We start from the raw sequence: 21,888 nt of genomic DNA, 5'->3' as shown, positions 1-21,888 counted from the left end.
GCCCAGGGTCACACAGCTAGTAACTGTCTGAGGCTGGATTTGAACTTATGAAGATGAGTATTCCTGATGCCAAGACCAATACTCTATCCACTGTGCCATCTAGTTGCTTAATTAACCACTACCCAGGGAAAATGTATTCCTTTGGGTAGTTGTATGTTCAAGAAGGGAGGCTAGGAGCTTACTCTCCTATCTGTTTACCTAAAGGCTTATTTCCCCAACAATTAAGTCTTTTCTTCTCTTTATACAGCACTCATGACATATTGCCAGGTGTACCATAATCAAGAAGGGACCACAACAAGTTAAAGGAGCCCTTGGCACCTTATCTGAGGGCAAATAAAATGCAGGTGATGTCTTCAGTGCACTTAGAATCAGAACAGCATTTGTCATTACATTAGTGGAAGATGGCTTTGTTCTCAGCTGCAATGCAGAAGTACTTAACTCTTACCAGTCTGGATTTAATACCAACATCAAAGCAAATAGAAAAATAAGTAGCCTATGAATTACTCTTGCTTCAGTACCCAGCTTCATAGTTGGCAGAAAGCTTTCTTTGTCCATATTACGAATGATTTGATTTTGTGCTGAATAAACTTACACGTTAGACGTGTGATTGGAGGGACGAGAAGATTTTCCATGTATAAGGTCATGGTTCACTCTAGGAACTTGAAACCTATTGAATTGTAAGCATCAATCATCTTGATTTTCCATAGATTTATACCAAACTGATGACTTTTCCTATGGTTGTGGACATATCTAGACACAAGTAGCTGTGTTTTTACATTTGTGCATTTTTCTTCTCCATGAATGCCTGAAGATTTACATTAGGAATGAAACACTTAAAATTTATAAATGACAGTTATCTGAAAGTAAATTGGAGTTTGGAGATCTACACAGAATCACTGACTGTAGTTCACCAAAGGCCACCTTATCTTATAGAGTCATTTGGTTTGTATTATCATAGGCTTTGCTTTTTGATGACTGGTGGTCTGTAGGGCACACATTCTGGCTAACAGAATCATAGAATTATAGAACATCATAGTTGGCAGACATTTCAGTGACTATCCAGTCCAACTCATATCTGGAAAAGAATTCCTTCTACTTCATAATCAACAGACAGGCACCCAGGTCTTGCTTGTAGACCTCTAATGTATGAGGCAGCACATTCCACTTTCAGATAGCTCTATTGATTAGGAAGTTTTCCCTGAAATCAAGCCTAAATTTACCTCTTTTGTCACCTCTATCCATTATTCCTGTGAGTCCCACCTTCTGCAGGAAGCCTATCTACTCCTCCTTGGTCTCAGAGCCTTTCTGCAGAGTATGTCCAATTTATCCTGTGTATATATCTTGTTTGTACAAAGTTCTTTGTTATTCCTCATTAGATTGTGATAACCTTGAGAAGGACTAATTTTTTGCTTTTCTTTGCATTTCCAGCACTTAACACAGTGTCTAACTTACAGAAGGTGCTTAAGAAATGCTTGATTTCTTGTTGCATACTGCTCTGTGGGGTCAAAACGGACACCTCTGCCAGCTGTCCTTCAACCACTTTATTTATCACATTCCCATGTTCCTGCTGAGGCTTTAGTTCCTTTATCTAAGCCTCATCTATCACTTTACCATCCCAGTCACTCTGCGTGAGCTCTTGATTTTAGCAACATCTTTCTACAGTATGGCGATAAGACTGAAGAACATACTTCAGATATGGCCTGACTACAGTAAAGAACAGGTGGATTATTATCTCCTTAATCCTCAGTGCTTTCTGCCTCTTAGTACTAAGACTGCATTGACTTTTTTGGGTGTCATATCATTCTCCTGAACTTATCATGAACTTGTGGTCCACTAAAACCTCCAGATCTTTTCCACATGAACTGCTCTTTAACCATGCCTTCCACTAGAACCCAAGAATAAGAATTTTTATTTGTCCCCTGATGTTTGTTAAGCAACTAGCTGGACAAAACCTTATTTTGTCTATTATAAATTAAGTTCCTTTTGAGTACAGGCTGTGTTACTTTGTTTGGCAGCTAGGTGTTGTGATGGTTAGGGCTCTGGACTTGAATTTCCAAAGGCCTGGATTCAAAACCTGCTTCAAAGCTATACTAATGACTGGGCAAGTCACTTAACATCTCCGTCTCAGCTTCCTCATCTGAGGAATAACAAGAGCACCTATCTCACAGAATTGCTGTGAGGATCAAATGAGACAACATGGCTAAAATGTTTTGAAAAACATGAGACATTATCTAAGCATACTATTATTATTATTTTCATTCATATCCATAGCATGCAGCATAATGCTTTGTATATAGTTAAATACTTAAGACATTTTTTATACATTCACCTTTTTGAATTCTCACCTTCTCATCTAGTTTGTCACTTTTCAAACACATGGTCTGCACAGGCCACACACAGCCCATAACATTCCCAACTGTGACCCAAGCCAGATTAAAGTGTAATTGGGAAATATTTAATAAAACAAACAAAAATACAACAAAAATAGGGAATATTACATTTTAAACCTAAGTCAATATGTGACCTACAGGGATCCTGGTGTATGGAACAGTGGCTATCATTTCTATTTTAGTTTGAAATCACTGCTACAGAGTACATAGAAGAAAAATAAAACCTACTGTCCTCCTATGTCTGTGAAATAGGAAAAAAATGAAAGAATAAATAGGGTGACTTCTCCTGTCTTCTAACCTCCCCCTACAAAGTCTCTGCTGGACATGGAGACAAACATGGAGAGTTTGAAAGAATGGGAGAGAGAAGTAGCAGCAATTAAACTCAAATGAGGCATCTGTATGTCTTAGGCAACGTTTTAAAGTTGTGCCCCTTGGGCTTTGAAAATGATACACTTCTATTATTTCTCACTGAGATAAATTGATTCCCGCCTGCTCCAACATCCTAGAATTTTGGATGACAGCTCTCAGTAAGGGGATCAGGACTTTCCATCTCTTTCAGTCAGAGCTGACATTATGAAAATGTCTATAAATAGGCTTTCTAGAAGTTTGGGGAGACAGTGCTAGAAAGAAGATTGAAAGTATGAATGATGAGATCTGGGTTTGAATTCACTTACTGTGTGAGCTTACCTTATGATAAGAAAGTTAACTTATCATAACTGGATATCATTTTCCTCATCTTTGAAATGAGAATGTTGGGATAGAGCAGGGGTGGGGAACCTGTGGCCTTAAGGGCACACATAGTCCTCTAGGTCCTCAAGTGCAGCCCTTTGACTGAATCCAAACTTCACAGAACAAATCCCCTGTGCCGTTGAGGCCACAAGTTCCCACTCCTGGGCTAGATGTTCTCTAGGGTCCCTTACAATTCTGTCATGATGATGACAATCAAAACATTAACAGGTGTATCATGGAGAGGGGAATTTTTCAGTACTAAATATAGATTCCTTTAAAATATTTTTCATTGTGCTTTCAGGATATTATGCCCTGGTTAACTTGCCATCTCCTGGCCCCAGATCTGCTTAGAGAGGACCAAAAAGTGCTATTTGGAAGAAATAATGGTATTAGAGATGTTATCTATTGAGATTTCATTGCATTCAAAATGCTTTTCAAAATCCTGGAGTTGAACTGTTTATTTTTCCCAGCTCCACTCCCTCCAAACATTTTGACATATGCGTCTTTTAGTCAGGTGGCAAATCATTGATCTCTTCTGTAGAGTCACAATGATAATAAGTGCCTGAGATAGGATTAGAACCCAGGACTTCCTGAATTCAAGACCAGAGCCCTAAGCATAGAAGCCATGTTGCTTTTCTTGGTCTAGTGTTCTTCCCATCATGTTACTTTTATGTTATGTGTTATTTTGCACTCACTTGACATGCTACCTGTATTTGAAGGAATACTTGGAAAACACTGAAAGAAATACTGCTTAGGGTTTGAAACTGGAAAAAAGGAATTGGAATGAATGATCTTTTCCTTTGGTCCTGTCCTCTCTGTTCACCAAACCACACTAAGACCTCCTCTCTGAAGGTGTGTTGTGTTAGAATTGAACCAATGAAAAGGAAAAGGAGAAGAAAAAATAAGGAAAGAAGAGGCATGAAATATAGATGAGAAGAGGATTGTAAAGCAGTTTACTGCTCAAAAGAAGTGGCCCAAAGTTAAAGTCCCTTTCCCAAACAACTGGAATGTTGGCTTCTCTACTCTCTTTAACCTCTAGCTCCTGACTACAGAATTTTACCTGACATACATCGATGAGAAGGAACTCGTCTATTAATTGTCTTGACTGGTGGATGAACACTAAGGGAAACAGGCTTCAGCTGGTGCAACAAAATAATTTCATTCAGTTTTTTCTGGAGAATGAAATAGTCTTCTGACAACTTTGATATCTGAAAAAAAAAATCATGTTTCAGGTTACATCAAGACAAAATGAACCAGCATTCTATGTGCCTAGTAGTGGTTTGATAAGTTGCTCACGGCCAATTTTCCCCCGATACAGTCATCTCTGTCTCTAGGTTTCTCCTCTGTTTTTCAGTATGCCATGACTGTAATACAGTTATCAGTGTTTCATCTCCTTTCTTCCTTTTATGGCTATCTATATCCAATGTTATTTTCTCATTCCTATTTCTTGGATTTCCTGAAATCTTTCTTCCAGTCTTACTCACCCTTCAACTTAAACTCACTTAGGGAGACTTGTGAGCTCCTTGAGGGCAGGGACTATGTTGTTTTTGTATAGTTAGCACCTAGCCCAGTGCCTGCCATAGGGTCTCTATTTAATAAATCCTTGTTAGATTGAACTGAATTCCTGGCTAAATCAAAGGTTTTTTTTTGTTTCCCATTTTTGTTGTCTTCTTGACCTTATCTTCTATCTGTGACACTGCTGACCATTTTTTTCCCTACTTGACACTCTTAACCTTGACCCTGTAGGCCATTCTCTTCTGCCCTTCTTCTCCCCCCGAGTCATCAAGTTTATCTTCCTAGGCTTATTTTTGGGCCATCAGTTCTTCTCTTCCTCTAATTTGACTCTTTTTTTTGAGAGCTTTTGGACTATCTTCAGTTACCAGTGGTCTGAGGATGTCTCTCTAAATCTAGATTTCTTCTTTGAGATCAGGATTCAGAGTTTAGACTTCACATTCCCAACCTTTAGAAGAAAGAGATTCAGGCATACTTAAAGTCCAGTTTTGCTCCTTCTCTTTTTAAAACATAGTTAGGTAGTAAGTATATTGTAAACTAGTTCCCCAAATGGATGTTACAGCTTTAATCTCAAAATGGGTTCAAGAAAAAATTTCAGAAATTTGATGGAGGATAGATTTATGTGATACAAGTTGAAGATATTCAGGATACCCCTTTAACCTTTGAGGATGATCTCAGAGAGCTAGGCATCATGCTTTTTCTCACATCACGTATCCAAATCAAGGACATGATACTGGGATATGGGGATCATTCACTGCTTGAAAGCACTATGGCATGTGCTGTACTCACTGTCTTCATTGATTATACATCATAAGAGTGAATTTAATTTTCCTTTTTCCACTTAGAATTATGATCCTTTTCTTTGATCCTGCCCTTTCCTCTATTCATCCAGTGGAACCAAGACTCTCAAGTCCGGAGGCTTCTGGTGCCAACATCAAAGGGAAAGCAGGAGAAAGATAAGGAATGAAGAAACCCAAGGTAAAGTAAATAACGGATTTGCTCAATATCATCCAGGTAGTTCACAGCAGAGCTGGAGCTAAAACTTGGGTCTTCTGGCTTCTAGAAGTATCTTATTCATTCATTCATTCATTCATTCATTCATTCATTCATTTTTCTATTACTATGCCATGTTGACTTAGAAATGTGTTTCTATTAGATCCCCTAGGAATGCTCCCTCACAAATATTCAGATGAAATATTCCCTCCAGGTGAATTGTCATCTCTCTAATGAATGGGGTTTTCTCTAGAGTCCCCTCACTGTCTCAAAACAACTAATTTGAACTTTGACTACAGTCACATAATGACTACAATCTAATGTTTTGCTTGTTAAAATGTCATTTTAAACACTTTACAGATATTATGAAACCACATAATTGAGGCATTAAGATCTCTTGGCTCTAAGTCAAAGTCTTAGGGAGTTTTCCTAGTTATAATACAAAATTCATAACAATAGCAAGAAAACAATCTACACGGTCAGATATTAGCATCTTATTTGGTAGTGTGAATCAAACGATGTTGTTACTATGTAATGTTCCTTATTGACCTTGAATAGTTGTCAGTTAGTTGGATTACAAAGTGAATATTCATTTGAATATATTCATTCTACTTCACTTAACTATTTGGTTTCTTTCTTTCTTTTTTTAAAAGAGTAATGATGACCTTGGGTAAATCACTTAATTCTTCTGAGCCTCAATTTCCTCATCTTTAAAATGGGATTAAGAATACATGTAGTACCTAACCTCCCACTGGGTTGTTTTGTGAAACTGAAGTGAGAAAACATAAGTAAAGTGCTGTGTAAATCTTAACCATGTCTATAATTGGTTGCTAACACCAGCATCCCCATGACTTTCATTAATACTGTTTCTTTAAAATAATTAATTTTATGGATAATATAGATTTTCCTGGGAAATAAATGGAACTATCAACCTACCTGCTTTGAGAAGACAGCCAAGTCAAAGCCATCTTTCTCTGAAATTGTCTTTAAATCCTTCTCATCCCTGGCCTTGATGTTAAAACTTCCCTTATGTTTCACTGAATAGGAATGTGTATTGCAAACATGTCTTCCTATTTCTGGTTTTCCTGAGGCAAGCTCTTGGTTTTTAACAGAAGGAGGCTTTCCGTCCCTTAACTGTTGTCTTCTTCTATAGCCCCGATACTTGCTCTGAATGAATACAGCGGCTTTATCTTCTTCCAAGTCTTGTCTCTTCTGCTCAACTTGTTTTTCTTTCTCTCTGACAGATTCTTGTTTTAATTCTGCCTTCCTTCCTCTGGCCACTATTCCTTCATGCTTCGGAAGGCTTTTCTCCTGGCCATGCTTTGAATTATTCTGGATAAAGGAAGATGTTCTCCTTTCTTTCTTTTTATTGTCTTCACTTTGATACCTTGAGCTGACACTAGGTTCCAGTGTTTTTTTAAATGAACCCTGGTGAGGGCCATGCTTTTGGAATTGATATCCCATATAGCTGAGCTTTTCTGATGTGCTTTTCCTTTCAGTGTATACCATTTTTAACTCCTCAAAATTCTTGTTTTCATTGTAACCCTGATGGTTCCTCTGAATCACAGCAGTGCCTTTTTCAGTGGTCTCTATCTTAGTTATTTTTTCCTGCTCCTTTCTGTCATTTGGTTCCAGGCTTACTTCTGGCTTAAATTCCTCCATTGGGACCAATTCTTGCTGAAGTTCTTTCCCACAGATATGGTTTATTTGATATTCTCTGTAGTTATTTCGAATACCATTGATGGTCTCCTCTTTTGCCTTAAAACTAGCTGCTTTTATAACTGATACACTTCCTTTATTATTGAAGGATTGATTGAATGCTTCATTAGCAGGAACCACATCTTCAGAGTATTCTTTCTCCACGATGAAGTCCCTGCATAAATTATATTACATCTGAGTATGTACATAATAAATAATAAACAAACTTCACATGGAAATATCTAGGTGCTAAGTAATAAGTATTTTATTACCCAGAAAAGGGAAGCAGATGGAAGGGAATAAACACTTCTGAAATACCTACTATGTGTCAGACACTGTGCTAAGCACATTAAAAATATGATCTCATTTGATCCTTTTGACAACCCTGAAAAGTAGGTGCTATTATTAAGTGTTATTTTACAAATGAGGAAACTGAGGCAGGCGGAGGTTAAGCGACTTGCTCAGGGTCCTAGTAAATGTCTGAGGCTGGATTTGAACTCAGATATTCCTGACTCAAAGTCCAGCATACTATTCACTGTACCACCTAAGCACTTCAAAGTACAAACCTAGGGAGTTACATTAACTAAGTATTTCTTCAAATATTTGTTTTCCAGATGGCTTAAGTAGGTAGTAGGGTGAGTAGGATGAATTCTGGACTTGGAGTCAATAGAGATAACTGTATTTAAATTCTACCAATGCACTTACTTAATAGTGTGACCATAGGCAGGGTACTTAACTTTGCTACACCTGTTTCCTTATATGTGTAATGGAGACAATAATAGCTGTAGTACATGCCTCTCAGAACTGTTGTGAAGATTAAACAATATATTATCTACAAAGTGCTCTGTAAATCATAAAGTCCTAAATAAATGTCAGTTTTAAAGAAAATCAAGAGAATAATTAGATAAAGTGTCAAATCACTTGACAGGGGCATTGGAAAGTTAATCCCTTTTTAAATGCTAGCACATATCTGTATTTTATTGAGGTCTGTGTATTCCAGTTTATCCCTTTCAATATAGGTTTCCTTAGAAAAGGAAATGCCTATAAACAGAGATGTAACACAAAACCTATATAGATATGACCAAAAGCAGACTGTATAAACTCTTCATCCCCTCCAAGCAGTCTAGCTGTCCTGTCAATGAACCCAGAGCCCATTGAGCATTAGAACATTTTAGAAAATGAAGGAACAACACCATAAGTCCCAGACCTTCTTATTCCATGCATTCATGAAACAATTTCCATTGTCCTTGCTTTCTTTGTGTTGATTTTCCTCCAGCTTGAAGAACATATATTCACTCTTACCAGGAGTACTCACAAGTGAGACTCTGGAGGGAATATCATGAAAGGGTTCAGCACCTAGAACAGTACCTTGAAAAAACTGATGTCTTACTTGTCCAGGGTCACACAGATAGTAAATAGAGGAGAAAGATTCAAATCAAGGTCCTCTGATTGTAAGCCCAGCATGTTTATATTATGCCATGCTGCCTCATCAAACAGTAATTCCAGAATCAGACAAGAGCCAAGGAATATTTATAATTCCTAGATGTTTTGACAATAATTTAGATACTTCCAAAAGAACTGATGTTTGCCAATACCTGAAAATGTCATGAATGTGGCATTGACAGATCACAGCAATCTAGGGTGGACATATGAGACCAAGATAATCAAGGCAATGTGGTACCAAGGAAAGAGTGCTGATTCTGGAGTTAGAAGAATTTGGTTCAAATTCTGTCTCTGGTACTTATTGTCTGTGTGACCTGGGGCAAATCCCTTAACCTCCCAGGGCTTTCATTTTTAATCTGTAAAATGGGAGGGCAGAAGGATTGGATTAGACAGCTTCTGAGATCTTTCATCTTTAGAGCTTTCATTTTGTGATTGCCCCCAAAAGACCATATAAATAAATAGCCACAAAGACAGAAATGGCTCCCTAAAGCAAATTGATTTCAGTAACTTGGCAGGGGGTAGGGAAGGTTATATAGGATGGTGAAGGATAGATCTGTGGTTTCACTGGTGTAAATGTTCCCAGTGTTGAACCTCTCTCCACCACTGCAGATGGTAACTCACCTGCATCTTTTAGCTTCAGAGAACTGTTTAAGGGGCACTGAGAAGAGAAATAACTGGTCACACAGATAATATGTGTCAGAAGGAGAACTGAAACCAAGTGTATCTAGTACTTGATCCACTATGCCGTGCTGCTTCTCCTTCATTAACATTAGATGAAATGACATGAATGATAAATATTTGTAGAAAAAGTTACTATTTTTTGCATAGTAATGAATTTTTCAAATCTAAATGGAAAGTTCTCCATTGAAATCTTTTTCTGGTGCCTCACTGTGGCACTGAGATAACCCTGGTTTTTTGAATCCATGCCAACAAACTCTGGTAGATTGGTGGGAAGACTTCAAATACTCTCCTCCAACAGACTGTATGTCTGCCCTCTAAGGCTTATCTTTGCTAGGTTTGGAGAAGCTGATCACGTAAAGGTTGGCGTTGATTTTTTTTAGATGTTGTAGCTCATGGAAGCTGTCTGTGGAGGTGTAGAGGGATTGGAGCCTTCACCTACACTGAGGGAATCTTGACTCCTTTTGTATGTTTTAGGGAGGCCCAATAATGGGAAAGGATTACTATACCTTTTCCTTTCAAAGCTGAACTTTCTTTCAAATTCCTGGTCACGAATCTGAAGAGTTGCTACTTCTTTCTCCATCTTTTTAGCCATCTCTTTCCTTTGTTTCCTAACCAGATGCCCTCGTGCAACTAATGCAAATTAAAACACATATTCAATTTCAGTAATTATTATTGCTTAGAGAAACACAAACATTAAATATGTTTTATTGGCTACATGGACACAAAATTGAAAGCCAGCAGAAGAAATTGAAGTTAAGGGTTCCAATAAAGAAAAAAAGAGTCTACAGATGATGGTGATAATGGAGAATCATCACTGAGACTTTCCAGGTGATAAGTTATGACAATTAGAGCATGAATATGTATGTAGTTACAGAGAGGCTTAATTGCAAAGGCCAACAGTTATCATGTATCCCAAACACAGAAACAATTCTAAAATAACATTGGCAGGCTATGATGATATGGGCAGGTTAAGCCATTTTTTTTTTTAAAAAAAAGGAAAATAAATATTTGAAATTTATTTTGGATATTCTCAAATTATCTATGGGAAAGATGGCACTTAAAGGTGGTCTTTTAGAACCTTTAAAACACTAATTATTTTAAGTGCTTAGAAAATATTGTTAAAATGGTGGTAAATTATTTTTATTTATGGTGGATCTTATGGCTAAAGACTTCAGAATTTTCTGCTTGGTACCTGATAGTAATAAGAAGTTAAACAGCAATGAGCTGGTAGTACTGAAGTGGAAATCTGAATTTCTTGACTATTAGTTTGCCATTTTGTCTACTAACTATATAAATTATTAATGAAAAATGAAACTCAAGAAAAAAATCACTGTTTGTGATAGAAATTTAAAATAAATGTGATAATGTCTACATTTAGCCTACAGTTAATAGAAAAAGAATGCCCTTTAGAAAGGTGAGATTTGATTAACTTGTCAAAAATAATGGAAGCACAGGCAACATCTGCAGAAACAGACAAAATCCAAGCTGTCTGTTCAGTTTAGAAGATTGTGAAGCTTGAGGCTATACAATTAGTGAATTTCATCAATGGCTCTGTCTTATGTGTTAGGTAAATAACATTTCATTGAAATGGTATCAGAATCCATAGAATTAGGAGTTGCAATGAAGTAGCAGGCAAAAAAGCAACCTGTATTTTAAATAATCCAATGTTAAACCAGATTAGATTAGAAATCACTAATACATCAGAATAATGAAAATCTGTAATCAGATCAAAGTATATAAAAATTGTGAATGAGATGTGGTTGGTATTAGTATGATCAAATATCAACTGTCCACCCATATCCAAGTTGATTAATTTATCTATTGAATAACCAAAGAGCTTTCATGTGTTTACCTGACTGTATCTTAGTAGCACTCTCTTTCCTTTTCTCCTGTAATTTTTTATACCTCTTTGAACCCAAGAATCCTCTGACACAGGCCTGTATCAATATGATCTTGTCAATTTTTTCCTTTCTCATTATATTCAACTCTTCCACATGATAATATTTAAGGAACACCTTAAAAGAGTTAAAAAAATACAAATAGCAATTATGATGTCTGTAGCTAAAAGGGTCAAATTTTTAATCCTATAACCTGCCTATAAGCAAAGATCTTCCTCAGGTAACAGAAAAGATACTTGAATATTAATTGTATATTCAAATATTCAACCAAGCTGCCCGTAACACTGCTACATTGGAGCTTCCAATATCACTATTTAAAATGCTATTCTCTATAATTTTGTATTTGGAAAACAATAAACTATGGGTCTCTGGGTTGATGACTGCTATGCTTTTGCAGCTGTGACTACAGAAAACCTCTTTTTGGCATAGTATAGAACAATTTATAAAATTTATAAAATAATTTATATTTATAATTTATGTAGACTAGGGTTGGAGAAGTATGGTCTGAGGGCCAATTCTGGCCTACAATCTACACAGATCAAGAAGTAAGAAGGATTTTTACAATTTTAAATGCAGATTTGGTTTATTGCTGTGGTCTGCTAATTCTGATAGAGACCATTAAGAACTGGAAGGGATGTTTAAGGATCATATAATCTAGTGTGCTTCTCTTATAGAAAATAGAACTGAGGTCCAGTGAGGTTACATGATTTTCCCCAGGTCACATAGATCATATACTGCAAAGGGAGATTTTAACTCAACAGTTCCAACTCTAAATCTTCTACTCTCTTTCCACTATTAAGGAAACAGCCCTTTCATTGATAATTAAAGACTATAGGTTTTATGGAATGGACTAATGGTATTACTGGAGGATATGGAGATTTTTAAAAGTTTCAGTCTAAGAACTTTCAATCTAAAATTAACTGAAGCTAATAATTTAAAAAATATGCTAAAATTACTTCCCATACCCTAATTTCCAAGTTGGGGACAATTAAGACATTGGTTTTTCAGCTGAACAAAGAGAGACACAGGGAGCTGTACAGACCTCTCACCTGTAGGAAGTAATGGAAATTCATTCTTTTTGGATATAGTCTTGACTTTAAGGAAACCTAGACCGGCATTTCAGAATTGTAAATACAAAGTGAAGATAGTTTTCCATTCCACAAATAGGTGACCGGAGGACTGAATTTTCTGAATAGAAAGAACTTATAACCTTTTGGGAACAAGGTGGCATATTTCCCCCCACTGAAAGGTTAAACATTTATTAATAGCCCATTGCAAAGAGATTTTATTTCAGTAACCAAAAAAAGCAGCTTTTATAATTCAAACCTGACAAGTGAGACAGGAGACCCATGTAACCCTTATGACAGACTTCTCTCAGAGTTGCTCAAGGTCACACAGGGAGCAAATATCAGAAGCTACTTTTGCACATGAATTCTATTGCATGAGAATCTCTCTCCATGGACAAGCAAATTAGCACTATGCCTTTTGATTAGATCTAGCTTTTAATTTCTATGTAACTCTGAAGCTGATATATTTAGTCTGCTCTGCTGCTGACAATTCATTTCAGATTCAGTCTGTTTAAAAAGGTCATCATTTCTTTTTTCCCCCACAATATTAGAAATGTCCTTATGTTAAATACCTTTATCCATCTTAATGAGTTGGAAAAGGTGAAATGGAAAAATACAAACAGTTTGAAAATGCTACACAAATATGAAGGTTCAGCCTTTTTGTTAGTTAAAACTCCATTTGTAGTTTGGAATGGCTTTCTGACCAGGAAGGCGAGCCTTTTTGTTTTTTACTTTGTATTCCAAGCACTGGGCATAGTGTCTTTGTACACAGTAAGTGCTTAATCAATATATGCTGAATTAGACTATTTTTTTGGGTTCTAAAGAGAAAATTGTTATTAAACTATGTCTCTCTGCATGTTACATGATTGCTACTTGTTCCTCGTTATAGGTTCTTGGACTAGGTTAAAGACCAGGTCAGGTGTTTTACTTGAGGTGGTTTTCCATCCCATAATAATAGGTTTGTACAAGCCAACCCTTCCCTAAAACAACTTCTTTGACAAATACTTAATATGAAGGACTATGAAAATATGAAATACTCCATCAAATACTGCTTATATTTAGTCACAATGATTGGATTGGACTTTTGCATATAAATTTGCAAAGGGGAAGGATCTGGTTTGAAATATGATTTTTAGTGTTACATTTTTTCCTCTTTGGTCTGGGCTTGTGATTTCATGATGTGGGAACTCCCAATGTGGAAACAGCCTTCTTTGCTGCACAGCACCAATTCATCTGCCCAGAGAGGCATAGACAGTTGTCTGTCACACTGACAAGCCATGCACTGACGATCATAGTTACATAACTATGTGTCAGAGTTAAGATTTGAATCCAGGCTTTCTATATCAATTATTTCTTAGTGCTACCCCAACTTTTGAGAACTTCTCTAAAGGTGACATTCTTGAGTGCCATGGGTGGCCAACACATGCTCCTTGCTCTCTGGTTTGGTTTCCACAATGTTGAGTTCAACACTCAGGACTTGGGATGTTATCCTTCTCTCTCTCCTTGGAAAGGTAAAGGCTATCCGAGAGGTACAATGTAATGCTGATGCTGTATTGTTGTGTTTGTCCTTTGTTCTCAAAGAGGACCATGACATCAAGATGATGACATGACTTGCAATTGACTTAGATTTGAGTGAGGGAGGGCTGTGCAAGGTCATCAACCTCACTTTCTTCTCCTGAGCCATCTGGATTCAGTGCCCTGATATTCATCAGGACAGCTGGAGATGACCCAGGATGCAATGGGAGACCCTGGTCTTTTCAGATTAAGGTCCTATAGCATTTGAGTGAGATACACCCAACAGTGTAATGCATCATTTCCCTAAGAGTCTTCTAATTCCAAAGAGCAAGCGCTGCTTATCAAGGTTTACATCTTTCTCTGAGGATTTAAATAAACAATTATCTGACAGAATCTGAGATCTGACATCTGAGGTATAGTGGAAAGGATACTAGTTTTAGAGGATTCAGATTCAGATCCTGCCACTGATGCTTATTACTTGTACGACCTTGTGCAAGTCACTTAATCTCTATGACCTTAATTTTTTCATATGCAAATTAAGGGAGTAGAATTGAGTGGCCTCTAAGGTTGTTTATCCAGTGTTTTATCTAAGGGCATGTGAAATATATGAATATACATATCGCTACCACCACCACCACCACCACCATTACCACCACCATCATCATATGTTATTATTATATAGTTTATAATATATTTATAATTTGCATTATTTTACATATTTATATTATATATTTGTATATAAATATACATAACATAATTTGTAATTATGTTTTATTTCATAGTATCATCATTGTATAGTTTGCAAAGCACTTCACCATTATTATCTCATTAAATCCTCAAAAGAAGCCTGGGAGATAGGTGCTATTATTATCCTCATTTTCTAAATGAGGAAACTCTGAGGCAGGCAGAGGATAAGTGTGTATACATAGATGCAGTATATGTCTGGTGGTTATAGGAAGAATGGGATCCAACTTATACAGAGTAAATTTAACATCACTCCTGTGCCAGAGTTGAGGCTAGGGTTAAGGACTAGCCTGGTAACCTTATTAGATAGGGGATTCCTAGGTGAGGAAATTCCCTCTCACAAAAATGTAGGTTCAGTAACTTCTCTGCAAATTATAGTCATTAGAAAGTTGTCTAGAGCACTGAAAAGTCATGTGTCTTTATAGGGTCACACAGCCAGTGTGGCTCACAGGTAGGATTTGAATCTTGGGCAGAACAGAGTATTACAAAAGGACTTGAATGCTTCAATTTGACTAGTACAGTCCCTTATGGATTCTTTACTGCTCATTTTGGAGAATTATAAAGTAGAAAGAAATCAGCCAAATTTATGTAGAATCATTATTACCATATTCTTTATGGCATCTCTCTTTTGGTAAGGATTTGAAAGAACATTTTCTTTTGATTCTAAGCTAGCATCTCAGAGCAGGTGTCATCATTAAGAACTTTTACATTTTTGGGGGCAAGTGGATAGAGCACTGGCTCTGGAGTCAGGAGGACCTGAGTTCAAATCTGGTCTTAGATACTTATTAGCTGTGTGATCCTGTGCGAGTCATTTAACCCCAATTGCCTTTAAAAAAAAAAAGAAAAAAAAAGTTTCTTGAGATTATGTAACCTAAAAAGGCAGAGCTGCTAACCATTTATTTGTCTTATTTCCAATTCCATGGCACTAGCCCTACAGTTATCAAAACACAATTTCATAAACCTCAAGTGAAGAAAGTCTATATATCTATATATCTACACACACAGTAAAACATTACTTTGGTTTTTCCAAGAGCCCAGTTATCAAGACCAGCTTGTTCTAAGATGGTGGCACAGGTTTCAGGGCTTACTGGAGGTTCCTCACTTGATCTGAAGCAGAGGATATAATACCTAAAGCCAGAAACAGGTTTTGATTAGTACAGTAAAGGAGTTAAATGTAGACTCTCTATTTGTCTCCAGTTCTAGACGTACACTAGCCTGCTGGGTATACAGAGAAAGAGAGTTGCCATGGAATCCTTGGAAACTCTTTCTCTGTTGTATTCCCAGAACTTAGCATAGAGCCTATGATACAGTAGGTACTTAAAAAATGTTTATTTAGTGATTATTGTTTGAGGCAGCCTTCAGACAAAGGATAATGTAGGGTTGAGGAAGAATACTTAGAGCAGCTTTGGAGTAGATTTAGGGTTTTTCTAGCTTAGACGATTCAACATTAGGTGGCCTAGAATCAAATTGGTTTTAAGGTAAGATTACAGAAGAAGCTATTTACTCCAGGGCTCAGTAGTAAACCTTTAACTCTTGAGACTTTACTATAAGAGGATCAATGGAAGGAACTGGGGATACTTAGCTTAGAGAAGATGGGAATTAGGAGTGCCACAGCAGTTACCTTTAACTAAATGACAGACTTTTTCGAGGAGAGATTAAATGCCTTTTGTTGGGTTCCAGGAGCAAAAGGTGAACACTGCAAGGAAGCGGATTTTGACTGGATATAAGGAAAAAACATTCCTAATGGTAGGGGTGATCCAAAAGTAAAATGGGCTTCTCCTGGGTGGTAGTTATTTTTCACTTGTGATCTTAAAAGGAAGTTGGAGGAGGTATAGCAAGGATTCCTGGTCAGGTGGAAGAACCCTTTGAAGTTCCTTTTAACTCTTAAATTCTGGGATTGTGTGAAATTGCTCTTGTTGAATATACTCAGATTTAGCCTTCTATGCAAAGTGAGTTCAGGAAGCATAGTTGCCATTTAAAATCTATTTCTTTGCACGACCACAGAATTATCTAACTGGAACACACCAACCAAAGGGTCTAATTAATTTCTTCATTTTATTTAGAAACTCAGTTAAAGTCTAACACCATATACACAGCACACCTGGGAGGGTTATCTGCTTCTATTATCACCACCACAGGGCTTTCGCAAAACATTCCATCTTAGATTCCTTGCCAGTTTGGAGGAGAGCTTTAAAATAACATGCAAAGCAAAACATTTAGCAACTGACTTATTGTAATAAATGGCCTGAGTTTAGGTCACTCTGGCACTTCATTGTTCCACCTTCAAAGTCTTCATTTACCACCCAAGTTTTTCCCCACCTCACAATAATTTAACATTTCCGAATTAATTTAAAATTCATTGGAGTTTCTGACCTGCCAAATGAGCGATCATCAGCTCCAGCTTCCAAAAGTGGACAGGGCTCGTTTATTTTGTTGACATTTTAACGGAATAATAGCTACTTTGAAAACCATCAATATTAGTATGACTTTCAAGGATGTCTGTAATCATCTATAATCCAATTTGAGCCAACCTTTGTAGTCCTACCTCTCTCTACTCTCCTACACCAATCCTACACCTTAGCCAAACTGGTCAATTTACTGTCCCTCAGATACACTTTGTGCTTCCCTTCCTAATATCCTACTTTGCTTATGCCTTTACCTATTCCCATGCCTAGAATTTCCACTGTCATCTTCCCCAGCATATGCAAATGCTACTTGTCACATTTCTGGACCCTACTGGGAACACTATTGGTTGAACAATCCTCAGTTCAGAAGGCTGTAGAATTGATCTCAGATGGTTCCAGATTTACAGCTTCTGCTGACCCTCCTCTGCTTAGCCTCCAAAGACCTCTATATCCTAGTCCCAATCTAACTTCCTGGACTCATTGGACACCATTTTCATTCCTTCACTATGAGACCTAAGCAAAATAACCTTCTCTCCTTTCTTCACACATACTACTCCTAGTCTTATAGCTTTGCCTTTGTATTGGCTGCTTCCATGCCTGGAATGTACTACCTCCTTACTCGTTCCCTACAAAATCACCCACTTTCTTCAAAATGCAACTCCAGCACCACCTTATGCATGAAGATTTTCCTGATCCCTTTGACTGCCAGTGCCCTTGGACCAGGCATGTCAATTGATGCAAATTTTAAGAGTAATTTTTTTTTTTACTATAATTTACTAAATTTCTCCTATCCGTGTAAATGTGCTTTAAATACAAAGAACTATAAACAATATTACATAAACTCTAAACAATATTATAATGTTACTTTGAAATAAAATTTTCATTTCACTATCTCTACTTTCTTTTCCTAATGGATAAAGAAATGAACTTCATCAACTGACACTCCTTGATCCTTCCAGGTATTCTTAAATTCTAGTATTAGTTTAATCACTAGTGTTTATTAGTATTTTTTGGTGTATGTATATATATTTTCATATATACATATGCATACATTTATATGTATTTCATCCATTAGAATGTAAACTTTTTGAAAGTTGGAATTGTTTCATTCTTTGAATTCGTATCTTCAGTATCTAGCATCATGCCTGGCACATAGTAGGTACACAGTTGTAGTTTGTCCTTCATTTTGGAAGAGGACCAATGATGTCAGCACCCATGAAATGGATTTAAGTGAGACAGAATTATACAAAGTCATCAAGTCTCACTCTTCCTTCCAGTGTTATTAAAGTCCAGTGGCAAAAAAAAGGTCAAGATGATGGTGTTGGCCTGGAATGCAGTGGATAACCTTGGCTTCTTTAACGTCTGACCAAGCACACTTCAGCCACATTCATGGCTGTTGGAACAAATTGTTCTTAGATCCCCATTCTGCCTGGGGACATTTTTACATTCTTGGGGTAGATAACCCATTAACTCACCAATGGGTTTGAGGCCTGTCAGTTACCTCCAACTTGGTTTAGCTCATCTGCTGAGATGATTTTACTGGGGTGTGACTTCTGTGCATACTACAGCTTCTTGGAGGCATAGGCATATTAGGTACCTAGAAAATGCTAATCAATCACTAAACATTTATTAAGCACCTACTACGTCTAAGGCACAAAGTATACATACAGGTTCAAAGAATGAAATGATCCCTACTAGCAATAAGCTTATATTGAACAATGCTAACTGTTCATTACTCAAACAAAGCTACATGAGACAGCCTGGGGAAGGTGAACATGTACTATTGAATCTCCTGAGTGGAAAACACTGGCAAATAAAGGCTGAGAAATCAGTAGAGCAAAGGCACAATTAGTCCGTCATGATGAAAGCACTTATTATTTATTAATATCTGTCCACAGGACCCACATGTCTCTGGAGGAGAAAGTGAGGCTGGTGATTCTGTGCAGCCCTCCCTCACTTAAATCCAATTCACTTGCACATCATGGCATCGCCTCCCTCATGTCATGATCCTCTTCCAGAAGGAAGGACAAACAGCTTTTGTTAAGTACATACTTTACACCAGGCACTGGGCTAAGTCCCTGGCAACACAATGCAAAGCAAAAACACTGAATCCTCCCCTTAGCCTTCTCCCAAAGTTATCAGACTCTGGACCAATAGAAAGGATCACTTAAAAAAAAAAAAAAGAATGCCTGTTAGAAGAAAGTAGAATCTGCAGGCAGCTTAGCCAAATCTTACCTCTTCCTTTTATGAAAAAAGAAAAAGAAACCTTCCTAATAAAGTAGATGGAGGAGTTTTTAAGTGTGTGTAAGAAACTATGCATTATTTACATATTGCTTAATATTTCTAGATTTTCTGAAGCATTCTTAATGCCAATTTATACCTTAGTCCCTTTACCAGAGCCAAGGGTGTCTTATGCTGGAAGTTCCTTTTGAACTAAGGTTTTGCTACCACATTTGGGGTGAAATTTACCTTTAAAGCTGTTTTGGTTTATATACTCACAGTAATAATCATATTAGCAAATCTTAGCAACTCAGCAGGACAGTGAGTCAGTTAGTGTCTACTTTGTGCCAGCCACTGTGCTAAATACTGAGGATACAAAGAAAGGAAAAAAAACCAAAACAAGCAGTCCCTGCTCTCAAGGAGCTAATTATTTAATGAGGGAGACAACGTTGCAAAGATATATAGAAGATAAATTGGGTTTAGTCTCAGAGGGAAGGCACCAAGTTTGAGGAAAATTAGGAGACTTATGGAGAATGGGTCTTGAATGGTACAGTATATTGGCAAGATCACTGATTTTAGGAACAAAGACTTGGGCCTTGATTTACTGATGCATAAAACCATGTGGATAAATAAATTCAATTCTTTCTTCCGGCTGTATGAATCTATATATTCCTTTAACATTAAGAAATGAATCAGTAAGAAATTATTCCCCATGTATTAAAGTATTTTATCTAGGATATATCAATTTAAAAGTGGTTAGGGCATACATTATATTTTATCATACAGACACTTTCTTTTAGCTACTAGAAAAACAAATACTATCTGTTCTTCAAACTGGGGCATCATATGATGGCAGATTCTGCAAATAAAAGTCAATGGAGGCTTCTTTTTTTTTTAAATCATAGAATAATCTGTGAGAATAAAAGTTGATTGGTATAAAATAGCCCTGTTTCTTACTTTGCTTTCTCTTGAGCTGGCATTTTGTGCACAAAGAAAGATCAGTACTCAGAGCATAGAAAAATGTGCCTGTCAGATCTATGGATAAGGGAAGAGTTTATGACAAAAGAAGAGATAGAGAGGATCACAAGGAAGTGAAACAAGTTTGATTACATGAAATTAAAAAGTTTTTGCACAAAAAAACTAAGGAAGCAAAATTAGAGGAATAATGGGAAATCAGGGAAAACTTTACAGCAAGTTTCTCTGATAAAGGCCTTACTTCTAAAATATGCAGAGAACTGGATCAAATTTATAAGAATGTGAGTCATTCCACCATTTGATAAACTATCAAAAGATAGGAACAGGCAGCTTCAGAAGAAGAAATCAAACCTATCAATAGTCATATGAAAAAATGTTCTACATCACTATTGATTAGAGAAATGCAACTCTGAGATACCACCTTACACTTATTAGATTGGCTAATGTGACAGAATAGGAAAATGACAAATGTTGGAGGGGATGTGGAAGAATTGGGACACTGATGTGCTCTTAGCGGAGTTGTGAACTGATCCCACAATTTTGGAGAGGAATTTGAGACTGTATCCAAACGTCTATAAAACTATTTATACCCTTTAACCTATTACTTTGATACAATTATTAGATCTGTATCCAAAAGACATCAAAGAAAAAGGAAAAGGACCTATATATACAAAAATATTTCTAGTAGCTCTTTCTATGGTGGCAAAGAATTGAGGGGATGCTCATCAATTGGGGAATGTCTGAACAACTTGTGGTATATGATTATGATGGAATATTACTATGCACATGAAATAATGACTGGAGTGGTTTCAGAAAACACCTGAGAAGTCTTATATGTACTGATGCAAAGTGAAGTGAGAACCTGGAGAATGTTGTCCATAGTAAACAGTAATATTGGAAGGATGACCAACTGTGACTTAGCTACTCTGCTCAAGACTATGATCCAAGACACTTCCAAGGGATCCATGATGAAAAATGCTATCCACCTCCAGAGAGAGAATTGATGAATTCAGTACAGATGAAGCTTACTTTTATTAAAAAAGTGGTTAATATAGAAATATTTTTGCATGACTTCATATATATAATACACAATACAAATAACTGATATCATATTCCTTGCCTGGGCAGGAGGGAGAGAATTTAGAACTAAAATTAAAAAAAGAATGATAAAATATTTTACATGTAATTGGGAAATATTTAGTGAAATGAAAACATGTTAAAAAAGAAAAAGATCAGTACCTGGAGAATATGAACATTTACAAAGAATCCACATACCGCTTAATGAAGTTAGCAAAAAGTATACGATGGGAATAACCCTGCCTCCGAATCCTTGCTGTTTCCAGAATTCCTGTGTAGCGCAACTGTAACATAACTTTCTCCTTATCAAATTTCCTGGCCTGGCGATCATTATTTGGCTTGATGCAGCGAACAAAGTGAGGCTGGCCAACCACCATCTTCGATAATAAATCCATCAGGGAATACTATAAGACATGACGACATATACTTTCCACTGTGGTTTAATCAATCCTTTCTTTTCATCACAAAAATATTTTTCAGAAAGGAAGTGTCATAACACCTCATTAATTTAGGTGAAAAATTAATTAGAAGACTGCATCAC

The 21,888-nt window shown here is 36.8% G+C and overlaps 1 protein-coding gene across 1 annotated transcript in view; it reads right to left on the bottom strand.

The window, feature by feature from the left end:
* The window catches only part of MYO3A (myosin IIIA), a 247,917-nt gene that overhangs the window by 35,513 nt on the left and 190,516 nt on the right, over window positions 1-21,888 (bottom strand). The window contains exons 25-30 of the mRNA XM_072651758.1: window positions 21,546-21,751; window positions 15,687-15,798; window positions 11,299-11,461; window positions 9,953-10,076; window positions 6,561-7,497; window positions 4,180-4,327 (exon numbers count right to left, since the gene is read on the bottom strand). Coding sequence (XP_072507859.1) covers window positions 4,180-4,327; window positions 6,561-7,497; window positions 9,953-10,076; window positions 11,299-11,461; window positions 15,687-15,798; window positions 21,546-21,751 — 1,690 coding nt within the window. The remainder of the gene's footprint in view (window positions 1-4,179; window positions 4,328-6,560; window positions 7,498-9,952; window positions 10,077-11,298; window positions 11,462-15,686; window positions 15,799-21,545; window positions 21,752-21,888) is intronic.

Source organism: Notamacropus eugenii, chromosome 3 (assembly GCF_028372415.1).
Source record: "Notamacropus eugenii isolate mMacEug1 chromosome 3, mMacEug1.pri_v2, whole genome shotgun sequence".
Classification (NCBI taxonomy): Eukaryota; Metazoa; Chordata; class Mammalia; order Diprotodontia; family Macropodidae; genus Notamacropus; species Notamacropus eugenii.
This window is presented reverse-complemented; position numbering and strand designations above follow the sequence as displayed.